At 38.9% G+C, this 12,602-nt stretch overlaps 2 protein-coding genes across 4 annotated transcripts in view; both read left to right on the plus strand.

Annotated features, from left to right (window-relative positions):
- The window catches only part of plekhf2 (pleckstrin homology domain containing, family F (with FYVE domain) member 2), a 32,031-nt gene extending 28,115 nt beyond the window's left edge, over positions 1–3,916 (plus strand). For both annotated transcript variants that reach the window (XM_017477709.3, XM_053683285.1), the window contains exon 2: positions 477–3,916. In XM_017477709.3, the coding sequence (XP_017333198.1) occupies positions 488–1,213 (726 nt within the window). In that variant the 5' untranslated portion in view covers positions 477–487 and the 3' untranslated portion in view covers positions 1,214–3,916. The remainder of the gene's footprint in view (positions 1–476) is intronic.
- Positions 3,917–5,232: 1,316 nt separating this feature from the next.
- LOC108260364 (serine/threonine-protein kinase pim-1) lies at positions 5,233–10,578 on the plus strand. 2 transcript variants are annotated; one of them, XM_017460648.3, is made up of 8 exons: positions 5,233–5,876; positions 7,733–8,167; positions 8,257–8,348; positions 8,831–8,881; positions 9,045–9,417; positions 9,500–9,676; positions 10,152–10,247; positions 10,371–10,578. In XM_017460648.3, the coding sequence occupies exons 1-8, from the start codon at positions 5,855–5,857 to the stop codon at positions 10,448–10,450; spliced, it is 1,326 nt and encodes a 441-aa protein (XP_017316137.1). In that variant the 5' UTR covers positions 5,233–5,854; the 3' UTR covers positions 10,451–10,578. The 2 variants fall into 2 exon arrangements, with proteins under 2 accessions (XP_017316137.1, XP_017316221.1); XM_017460732.3 differs by having other exon boundaries at positions 10,375–10,578.
- Positions 10,579–12,602: the final 2,024 nt, after the last annotated feature.

Raw genomic sequence — 12,602 nt, forward strand, 5'->3', positions numbered from 1 at the left:
CCTAAAGGAGTATATCCGGTCTTCAGTCTGTAAGTTGAAACTCAAGCACAACCGGATTATGCAGCAAGACAATGATCCAAAGCATAGGAGTAAATCCTAGTTTTTAGTTGGAAGTGTTTGGTTGCAGTTATTGCTGCTAAAGGTGGCACGACTAGATTTTAAGTTTAAGGGGGCAGTTAGTTTTTCACATTGGTAATAGGTGTTAGATATCTTTAAAAAAAAAAAAAAAAAAAAAAAAAAGCAATCAAACTGTAATCTGTGTTCACTCAGGTTGCCTTTGTTTTATGTTGTATTTTGTTTGAAGATCTAAAACGATTTAGTATGAGAGACACACAAACAGAAGAAATCAGGATGGGGCAAATACCTTTTCACACCACTGTAGCTAAAATAAAAGCACTAGAAGTATAGTTTAATTGAATGAAGTGCTAATTTATTGTGTAACTTATTGGTCCTCTCTCTTCTCTCTGGATTTCTAGGTTACTGAAAGATGGTGGATCGCTTGGCAAATAGCGAAGCTAACTCCAAGCGCATTGCGGTCGTGGAGGGCTGCTTCGGCACAGCTGGACAACCGCTGGCCATCCCGGGCAGAGTGCTTATTGGGGAGGGCGTGCTCACCAAGCTGTGCCGCAAAAAGCCCAAGGCTCGCCAATTTTTCCTTTTCAATGACATTTTGGTGTACGGCAACATCGTCATCCAGAAGAAGAAGTACAACAAGCAGCACATCATCCCACTGGAGAGCGTTACTATCGACACTGTGGCTGATGAGGGCGAGCTTCGTAATGGTTGGCTCATCAAAACACCAACCAAGTCGTTTGCGGTGTACGCCGCGACAGCCACAGAGAAGTCCGAGTGGATGAACCACATCAACAAGTGTGTGTCGGACCTGCTGGAGAAGAGCGGCAAGTCGCCCACGGGCGAGCACGCAGCCGTATGGGTGCCCGACTCAGAGGCGTCAGTGTGCATGCGATGCCAAAAGGTGAAGTTCACACCGGTCAGCAGACGCCACCACTGCAGGAAGTGCGGCTTCGTCGTGTGTGGCCCTTGCTCCGAGAAGAAGTTCCTGTTGCCCAGCCAGTCATCTAAGCCTGTGCGTGTATGTGAGTTCTGCTACGAGCAGCTCTCCACAGGGGCTACGCTGCCACCTCGCTCGAACTCGTACAGCCGCACCAACAACATCTCTGAGGATGAGGATGAAGACGATAGCAGTGACTGAAAACCTTCACTTTTGCTATTTTAGGAACATTATCTTCAGTTCAGGTTCCAGTGCTTTAGTGTCTTGTTTTTCCTTAAAGGCTTTGAAATTAACAAAGATTCCATGAAGGTTTATGGTGATTTTATTTTTAGTACAACATTAATGAAATGGCATAATAAATTTACCCTGAAAATGTAGACACCATAGGCATATAGGCGAACTGCAGTATGAATCCTAAGTTCCTGCATTCAGAAAAAAATATTACTTGCAGGCTCACTTAGCCTTTTGCAGATAACATTGAAACAACTGTAGGAATTCTAATCAATCCCACTCGCTCCTTCAGAATATTTGGATCAATCCCATTCACTCCTGCAGAAAGCCTGACTAAAATCACCTTCTAACCACAATTCATTTAGCTTGTACCCATCCATGATATTTTCTAATGAATTGAGTTGGTCAATTTTCCCAAAATATATATAAAATACGAATTTAATTCACAGCGACACTGAGTAGGATAAATCAAAATTGATGGGTGAATGGATGGATAATGCCCATTTTACACCAGACGTGTACCATGTACTACCCTGCATCCAATACGCTCCCAAGCTAATCAATGTATTCTTTGTTCCATAAGCTTCGTATGAGACTGCCCACAAGAGAGTAAAAATGTCCCACTACTGCGACTTTTTTTGCTCCAGTGCACACCTCTGAATGGATGTGTAAAGACAGCAAGCATATTTGCTAATTTCACGCTCTATGTACAGTTTATTTTATTGTCTTGTTGTTTCCCACCCCCCTGATTTCTTTCCAAATTACTGTTTTGTTTCCCAATGAATCGTAGACTCTGCTATGACACTGCTTTTTCCACAGGGAAGCGTTCACTCAGCTGTTTCGGTGCTGACAGTATTTTTTCTAGCTGTACCCCTACCAGGACCTGTAAAGATTACAGTGGGGATAACAGAAGAACTAAAGAAAGGATGCAAATTTATTAGGTGTATATGTAAAATGTTATCTCCCTGTTAGTTAATCCTTAATAATAATTAATAATACTCTTTGCTAATGACAAATCAAAAGTGTTTGAGTTATATGAAGTTCTTAAATGTATATAATGTGGTAATTTACATAGGAAGTCCCAAAATATAATCCGACAAATGCCTTTAATGCCATGGTGCCTTCTTAAATATTTTTCTGTAGACATTATTGAACCTATTAAAGCCATTTTATGGCCTATTAGCAGTTAGAAATGCCTCACTTGAGATCAGACTTTATATTGAGAGACTCTCTTAAAGCATAAAATGATCAGAGATCTGTTTAAATATAACAAAAGTAGATAACGTTTTTTTGTTTGTTTGTTTGTTTGTTTGTTTTTGGTGAAAGATCCTTTAGTCCAGATGTCCCAGTGCACAGTTTTGTTTTGTTTAGTTTTTTTAGTTTTTCAGTGCTATCCCGATAGTAATTATCTGTAGATCTTGTTGGCTCGGCACTGTAGTCCAGTGGTTGACATCGTGCTGCACAGCTGAACTGGGCCCTAAACGTCAGCAGGAGCCAATGCCCTCCTCCTCCTCGTGCTTTTATTGCAGTGGGGCTACACTTCAGTGGCCTGTTTGGTCACACCCATGTCTCAAACAGGAATTGAGATGCAGAGCATTATGAGGAAGTAACCTCCATACAACCATGCCTTGTTCTACATTTGAATCACACATGACTAAATGCACTAATACTTTTGAATTTTGGGTATAATATATCATTTCTAATATTGTAAGACTGTTATGATCTACCTGTGCTAAGGTATAATTGAGAGCATGGGCTTCAGGTGGAATCACAATTGAACATGCAGGATTAATCTGCTTTTGTTAATTTTGTTAACTTTGTCTCTCAGTAAGGACTTGATGTCATATCACTTTTCTAGAACTGACATTGAAAAGGGAAATTAAATGATTTTGGGACCTACGGTCTAGACTGTTCCAGAGCTCTACCTTTATATGCAATGAGAAAAAACGAATCTCAAAAGGCAAGCATTTTGTTATTTAGAAAGTAGTTTGTATTGTGATTTTTACTTTTGAATAACCACAGACCAGATGAACTGCTGTACAATGTCTGTCTAATCATTGCCTCTCGGTCCATCTTTATTGTACTATGCCTGTGTAGACGTTTTGGCAGTAATGCTGAGCTCCAGCTCTTCTGCATTTGTGTGTCTCCTGAACATCTACGGATCAGCTGCCGGCACTTTATTGTGTGTTCGCCCGACCGAGGTCAGGGTCAGCACATGCAGGATTGGCAGTGGAGTAAAGACCGGTGTTGTGACCAGTCTTCATACAAGAGTAGCTGAACATGCCTGAGAATGCTTGCACTTGTTGGACCACAAGTCAGTGTGATGAAGATGGCTCCTGCTATTGCGTGGACCGCTTGTCTGGCTTTAAACCTACACCAAAACCAGCACGTAATCACATGTTTGTAATTATGTGAGTTGCCTGGCTGCTTGAGCTGAAATTCTTGCGTTACTCATAAGTATTTGGAGGTATTCAGCAAGTGCAAATGGCAAGGAATTACAAGAGAATTTTCTTTATTTACCTAGTATTAATGTTTCTTTTTCTTGTTTCCTTCACCTGTCTGTCTCGTCATTGAGAACTTTGAAAGGGCTCAAAGTGGAATGTAATCCATCATATAATTGTTAGATACTAATTTTCAGGAACAAAAAAAAATATATGTATTAATTGTTTACAACCTGTGTCTTGTGTTGTGTCCCTCACAAATGGGTAGATTTGTGCAGTTCGTGGTTAGCAAGAATTGCTTCATCTTTTAAATTGGTTTACAATATTAGCACTCATTCATTTATTCATACATTTATTCATTATTTATTTACTTGGTCCTGGTCAGGATTGCGATCTGGAGCTTAGCACAAACACGTTGAGCAAACAGCACAGGAACACAACCATGTAGCTACCATGACAAGATTTGTGAGAAACTTTTAGCCATATTCAGAATCATTTTTACAGCGGATATTAGCCAGCTAGCTAACATGACAAAAAATAGAGGAAATGTAAACATTTACAGCCAGCTAGCTCATATAAATCTGTGGTAGCTCTTCAGAGATTTACTCACACAGTTACAGTTACTCACACAGTTACTACTATTCACTAGAGATGCACCGATACTAAATTTCTCAGTCGATACCGATAACTGATTATTCAGAGTGATATCGGCCGATACAGATAGTTCTGCCCTTTATACTTTATTTTAAATGAATAATAATTAATTCCATAATTCTGAAAGAAATGCAAATAAAAACTTTCCATTTCAACAAATTGTTTCATAGTAACTGGTCTCAAACAGAAAACACATTACTCAAATTAACATTTACACATGAATTAAATTCTGAAGATTAAAGTAAGATTTCTTAATTTATTGAACGTTATTAATTCATATTAACATTGAATCCTAAAAAACCTCGTTAGTCTCACATTCACACACCACAAACAAAAGCATTTCTACTTCATCAGTGACATCAAACTGGTAATATATAATATCAACTTTAAAAAAATAAAAAAAATAAAAAAAATTGATATTAACTTGTTAACATTAACTGGATATGAAACATACTACTCTACACATATATTTTACAGCATCCCGTGTAATATTGTAACAGTGCAGAGCTTATAGAGTGCAGTTTTGTCATCACTGTCACATAATTCAAAGCATGGGCGTAACCACGCATTCTTGGGGGGGGGGGGGGGGGGGTACAATATATTTTCTATATGTCCCCATTTAATGACCCCTGCGACCGGATCTGTCTTTTCTCCATCTATTCTATTTATTTATGTCTATTCATTTTTAATATATTTCCGTTTGTTAATGAAAATAGGTGTGTGCTCCCCCCTCCAGTTGTACACTTGGTTGCACCCATACTCAACGCAAGTTCGTTGATCTATTTGAGCAGCTCAGTCTGTATGAAATCGAGACAGCAGCCAAGCGTAGAAACGTGCAGCAGAGGATACGAGCTTTTTTTCAGACAGTAAGTAACTAGACACCTAAATAGTAGGTAACCTTAGCTTAGTATGAAGGCATCATACCATGGCGCGGTTTGTTCTTAAGAACGTCAATTAACTGTTGATATTTGTACACCCACGAAGTAGGCTAGGCTAACGTCAGTTCCGGTTTTTGACCATTAACGTTACATTCACTTGCATATCCTCCCGCCGAGTTCGTTGGAACCCACCCCCCGCCCCCATGTACTTACCATGGTTACGCCCTTGATTCAAATAATTCCACACAAGAGACATCATCTTACTACTACTACTACTACTGTACTCCATCATTTTAAACAAGAAGAATTTAATGCAAACTTTAAGGCAACACTGTCCTGCCATTCCTAATAAAATCCCTATTATTCTTATTACTCGCAAACATGTGTAAATACAGTGCAGTATTGACGCAGTACACAGTTACTTCACCGAGTCGCTCTAAACTTAAGTTCATCCATTTTAGTTGGCGTCAGACGTCAACTACGACGTCAGACAAATGACGTCAGACAACGTCAGCAACAGAACAGAATATTCTCTCCACAAGACCTGATCTATTTAAACATAAACACAAATACAAATACACTTGTGTTACGCTCGTAGTGGCTGTTTTTCACCTGTGAAGAAAGTACACCTGAAAGATATGCGCCAACAGAAGAAATCAGGTAAGGGAACTGAAAACGACAACAAAGCGCCGCCTACTGGACTGTTTCAGAAAGAATAAAACAAGTACAACATCGTCGTTTAAAATGGACTCACTGTCGTGTTAGTGTCCGCATACAGTACACACTTATTATGAAAATTGGTAAAGTGAGACACTTTATCTTATCTGAACTTTATCAAACCAGTGTATCTTAACGTGTAAATACACTCACTGATCTAAATTCCTCCTAAACTAATGAGTTCATGCTTGGGAAGTAAAGAGTGAAGTTATTCACATCTGGGATCATGAGAATTAATGGTAAATGAAATGACAACTATATGAGGCAAATCATGTTGGGTAAAAAAAATAAAAATCTTGATTAAGGGTTTGTGAATGTGATGTACACTCGCCGTCCACTTTATTATGAACAGCTGTACACCTACAGGGTCGTGCAGTTATGTAAACAAACAATCATGTGGCAGCAGCACAATGCAAAAAACATCATGCAGATACAAGTCAAGAACTTGAGTTAATGTTCACATCAGACATCAGAATGAAGAAAGCGTGATCTGTGTGACTTTAACTGTGGCAGTGTTGCTGGTGGCAGATGGGCTGGTTTGATTATTTCAGAAACCAATGATCTCTTCGATTTTCTCTAGAGTTTACACAGTAAAGTGTACCCGGGAACACCCCACAATACCTGACATTTTGGAGAAGCTCTGACCCAGTCATTTAGCCATAACAATTTGGCCCTTGTCAAAGTTGCTCAGATGCTTACGCTTGCCCATTTTTCCTGCTTCCAACACTTTGAGAATATATTTACAGGGTGTCCCAAAAGTCTCCACCCATCCATCCATCCATCCATCCATCTTCTATACCACTTATCCTTCCATCAGGGTCACGGGGGAACCTGGAGCCTATCCCAGGGAGCATCGGGCACAAGGCAGGGTACACCCTGGACAGGGTGCCAATCCATCACAGGGCACAATCACATACATAATCACACACCCATTCATACACTACGGACACTTTAGACATGCCAATCAGCCTACCATGCATGTCTTTGGACTGGGGGAGGAAACCGGAGTACCCGGAGGAAACCCCGGGTATTTCTTGGTTTTTGCTTTTGAATAGTTTAAAGGACATTTCTGCTTTTTATGCGGATATCTTGTTAGATTATAGCACACTGGGATGATGGTAAAAAGTGATCGAAAATGTACAAATTTCAAAAGTGTCTCACTTTAGCAATATTCACCATAAATAATGTCCTAGAAATAAATCTGTATTGAGGGGATCTGTGGAATTTATTTTAATGTTAAAGGAGTCCTTTATAAAAAGTATGACTCCTGCACTAATGTGTTAATGATTAACCACACCATGGTGGCACTAGCATAATTAATCTGTTCAAAATCCATGATACAGCAGTCATGGTAAATAGCACAAATGTTAAATGGCGCACTTATATAGCACTTTACACTGTATCTCATTCACACACACACTCACACACCAGTGGTAGCAGAGCTGCTATGCAAGGCGCTACCTTGCCATCGGGAGCAACTTGGGGTTCAGTGTCTTGCCCAAGGACACTTCAGCATGTGGAGTGATGTGGGCTGGGAATCGAACCGCCAATCCTACGATTAGTGGACAACCCGTTCTACCACCTGAGCCACAGCGGTCTAAAATAACACAATCACACATGTATGTCTGTAAAATGTAGCAAATTTCCTATTATTTAAATAAATAAATAAATAAATATCTGTCTGAAAAACTCAATTACTTAAATACACATCTATACAACTTCGTGTGTATTGCTGCATGATTACTATATCATATGTACAAAGCTGTCTTGAAGTAATTATCATCAATGTCCCTATTTAGATTTAAACATCACCCAGCACAGTGAATGCAGGAAGGCAGTGGGGAGGAGATGCAAAAATGTACCCCACTCAAACTTGAGTGACCTGAACGTGCTGGACGAGAGCTCCAGCAGCTTCTTTGTGTCACCGAACCAACCCCAAGCAGAACTCTTACCAAAGACTCACTATTACCTGAGAATCAATCGAAGACTTGCCAACAGGGGTGATCAGACAAAATCTGAGTCCTTGTCCCAGCAACAGCCTGCAGACCCCAGAGCTCAGCGTCAAGGGTTTAAGGAGACAGACCAGCCCAAGTCAAAAAGTACTGGCCAAAAGAGGTCCATTAGCCAGACAAATGCAGACACTCCTCAGCGGAAGAGACAAAGAACACAGGAAAATAAAAGGAAAGCAGGACCCTCCAGTTCATCTAACAAACCTCCTCACTGTGCTTGCAATGGTAAGGCAGAACTCATAGGTGAAGTGTATAAAAAAGCAATGGGACTAGTTATGTGAATAAGAGACGCATATTTGGATGTATTTTTGCAGAACATTTGAAGGTGTATGAGTTGGGACAGCTGCTGGGCACAGGATCATTTGGCAGTGTGTTTGCTGGGATACGCAAAAAAGATGGATTGCCAGTAAGTCCATTCATTCCTTTTTTCACTCTAGTCTTAAACTGCCCTCATAAGTAACCAGAAGTAAAGTTGATTAGTGCTACTAGTATACAGAAGATACTAAATGCACTCAAATTAAGAAGCAAAACTTCTTAAAGCTGCCACATATTAATCATAAACATGAATATTAAAACCTGAGCTCAGGAATGGCAGTGTTCACTGGTAGGTGACTGTGCCTTTTGAAAGAGACTGATTGTTATACGTCTTTTACCTTCCCTTAATTTTGACATCTTTTGCTGCTACTCTTGACACCATGGATCACTGTAGCATTGTGGGATTGGCAGTAAAATTGCAAAGCTGTTATTCAGAAGATGTACTGTAATTACTACTCTTTCATGCATGTCTAAAATTATATAACCTCACAGGCCAAATGAATCTGAAGACGTCTTTTAGTTAGTTTATGAAATGATTTAATTTAATTACACATAACATTCATATTTCCTCAGGTCGCAATCAAGTACGTCTCCAAACAGAAAGTAGATGAAAAACTCGAGATTGTAAGTTCCATTTATCATGCATTAATGTACATCTTAGCTATAACTATAACCTAGCACACTTACTAATAATCAGATTCCTCAGAAGACATTGATAAGTAGTATTACAAAAGGTTGGCATTATACTGTGTGGCACATATTCTTTCCCTTTTGTCCCATGCTACAGAACGGACAAGGCTGGCTGCCCATAGAGATTGCTTTGATGATCATGGTAAACACAGAACCATCCTGCTCAAACATCCTACAGATGCTGGAGTGGTATGATGACCCAGACTACTACATCATGATCCTGGAACGGCCCAAGCCATGCGAGGACCTGGCTAACTTTTGCCAAAAGCATGACGGGCCCTTGACTGAGAGTACGGCACGTATTGTAATGTTTCAGCTGATGAAGGCACTGAAGCATTGTAAGAGCCGTGGAGTACTTCATTGTGATGTCAAGCCAGAAAACATTCTGATTCAGACAGACACACTGAAAGTCAAGCTGTTTGACTTTGGTTGTGGAGACGTCATCAAAGAGTCTTACACGGACTTTGCAGGTATCTGATATGAGACCATGAGTTCTGAGTGGCATTGAGTATTGTGCTTCTTTTGCTAAATCTCATGTATCTTTGTTAACAGGCACAATTGAATATACCCCTCCTGAGTGGTTCATACAGAAGCGGTTTCTGGCAGACCCAACTACCGTCTGGTCTGTGGGCGTGACGCTGTACAGACTAGTGTGTGGCTCTCTGCCTTTCAAGAACAGGAAGGCAATAAAAGAGGGCCATCTGCGCTTCACCAAAAATCTGTCTCAAGGCAAGGAACTGCGAAGACTGATAAGGGATAGAATAATTCATAGAAGACTGAACTCTATATTATACATAGGCTTGAGCAAACAAAGAAGCATTTATTCATTTTAATGCATTTTATTTTATGACTATTATGAATTAGTCAATACAATGAAAGTGTCAATACCATGAAATGTGTACAGTTACAAGTGTGAGGAATTCAATATGCACTCAACAGCAGGTTCTTTAAGGGATTATATATTATACGGCAGGTTCTTTAAGGGATTATATATTATACGGCAGGTTCTTTAAGGGGTTATATATTATACGGCAGGTTCTTTAAGGGATTATATATTATACGGCAGGTTCTTTAAGGGGTTATATATTATACGGCAGGTTCTTTAAGGGGTTATATATTATACAGCAGGTTCTTTTATGGGTTTAAGTATTATATTCTTCTTTATATGTCTTTTTGATTTATGTGCTTGGGCATTGTATAACAGAATGCAGCCATCTGATCCGTTGGTGTTTGCGTAATAAAGCAGCAGCCCGCCCCAGCCTGGAGCAGCTAGAGCTTCACCACTGGTTTCACTTTCCAGGTCTTTGCAGTATTCTTTATCATTATTTTTAATAGAGAGTGGGATAGTTGTAAACAATGGAAAAATATCTTGTAATTCATGAAGTAAATACATTCTCCCATACTTTATTGTGATTTCGGATAGGCAGTTCAAACTACTGGACACGAGACGGGGACGGCTGCACTGAAATACATCTGAAACCTTCAAATACATCTGACCCTTGATATTGTTTTAAAATCCAATCATTTTCTATTGTATTTCATATTGTATTAAAATCATCAGTTTCTTTTGCAAAAACATTATTCATATCATGGTTATTCATTAAAGCAATAAACCACAAGAGATTACAGAATGCGCGTTACAGTGACTTTATCACGGGTAAGGGCATTGCTAGGCACAATGCAAAGCAAAGTCATTGTATCACATGCCATTGAGTGTGGGAGAGCAGTAATATAGCTTCTGTATGAAATGTCAGTCGCAAATGTTTGTTAGGAACAGCAATAATAAAATCAAAGATGACTTGAGTGCTGGTGGTGCACAATATATAAACAGCTATGCTTCTTTTGACTATAACTCGAGTCCTGTGAACAGACAATCCTGCTCTCTGTCCGAGTTTTCCCAACCAATCTATCCCAACCTCCACATTTTCTCTTATTTCATCTCAATAAAAATAACAGATAGACATGATAGACAGCTCTCACATTTATTCTGTTGAAAGGTTGTGTTGTGCCTCGTCACTATTGCTTGTGTAGTGTGTACACTGCTATATCCCAAAAACAAGTGCCGGAAGTCATGTAAGCAGCACAGCATTGCTGAGATTTTGAAAATGATTTTTTATATAATTTTTTATATATGTTACTCGAAGGTGTGCGTCTATTGATTTTACAAACACTTCAAATGTGGCTCGAGTGTGGAACTGAAACTATCCATTGATATGTTACACATACCTAAGAGACCAGTTCATCTTTAAAGATCATTTAAAGCTTTCAGGAATTTGCATAAACTTACATTCATATTACTACATTAATTGATCAACTGTATATTTTATTAAAGAGTTTTTTTTTTCCATTTAATTAAGCAAACTTTTGCTAAAGTTTTAATCTAGGAGCCCACTGTACTGTATAGCATTGTAAAGCAATTGTATTTTATTTAAATTGAATTGATATACAATTCAGTTCAGTAGTGTGTATCAGTTGTGTATCATTGGGGATGTAACTCTGATTTGAATCTACGCATTTATACATGTTTATATTGACGTTTATTACTATTACTACAGGCATACACATCCTTTTGTTCTACGATTTAGGTTACTATACAGGTTTTTCTGTAATGGTAACTGGTAATAACTGGTGATTATCAATATTCTACTTGAATCTAGCAATTACTAATTATGTCATTTTTTGTTTCATTGTATATCAAGTGTTCAAACCAGTGTTTTTTTTTTTGTTTTTTTTTAAAAATCTTGTAACAAGTTCAAATCCAGTAGATGGTGCTATAGCACTTTAATAAACAGCATGCAACAGTTGCACTGCAAAGAGCAGTTAAAGTGGACACTTTCTACCACAGCATGAAAGTTGTTAATGACCAGTGTCCAGGTTACAAACATGAGCAACAACATTGTTGCTATACACAAGGCAAGGAAGAAAGCAGGATAACTTAAAAAGCTTATTTAAACATACTGAAATTAACACAGAGGACTGGAAATAGCACTGGATTTTTGAAAACATATTTCTTCTAAACGGAGACTAGTATAGAATTTCCCGTTGGTGTTTGAGGTCAATTTCCCTAATTAGATAGAGCTACAGGGAATACAATTTCTCCACTGAACAACACAACAGGCGTATCTCAATATGCTGCAGCTAGATCTCTCCCTGGTAAAGAGAAGGATAATGCAAGACCCATTGTGTTCACTGTGCCTTAGTTCATAAAAAACAATTGCAGATGGATGGCATACAAAGAATAAAACCTCAGCAGTGATATATGGCTCCATGAACTAATGACTGGATACGTCAAGATTAGGATGTGAACTTTTGGTAAAATTTTAATTAATCTAATAAAATCTAATTAAACAATGTTTATCAGCTCCAGCCTTATGGACCCACTGTGCTCATTAAAGACTTACCTTCTAGATAAGGTGTTGGGTACGGTGTAGTCTAGTCTAGTATGTACCATATAACTTGATTTGAAAAAGCCAGAATGTTCCACTGTGGGAACATTAGGGGGACCGGGGAAAATGTGGCCCAGCAGTACCTCAAGGACAGAACAATATAAACATCAGATCTCCAGAAGAGTTATACTTTCTCTCTCTCACACACACTCACACGCCTTGTGAATGGGTAATCATAACAGCATGTTATAAAGAGGCAGAGGAAATCA

This window comes from Ictalurus punctatus, chromosome 1 (genome assembly GCF_001660625.3).
Source record: "Ictalurus punctatus breed USDA103 chromosome 1, Coco_2.0, whole genome shotgun sequence".
NCBI classification, from domain to species: Eukaryota; Metazoa; Chordata; class Actinopteri; order Siluriformes; family Ictaluridae; genus Ictalurus; species Ictalurus punctatus.

Excerpts from the sequence above, each read along its gene's own strand:
- LOC108260364 (XM_017460648.3), top strand. The coding sequence starts at position 5,855 with ATGCGCCAACAGAAGAAATCAG. Across the intron at positions 5,877-7,732 it reads GCGCCAACAGAAGAAATCAG|ATTTAAACATCACCCAGCAC; the intron begins GTAAGGGAACTG and ends GTCCCTATTTAG. Across the intron at positions 8,882-9,044 it reads TAGATGAAAAACTCGAGATT|AACGGACAAGGCTGGCTGCC; the intron begins GTAAGTTCCATT and ends CCCATGCTACAG.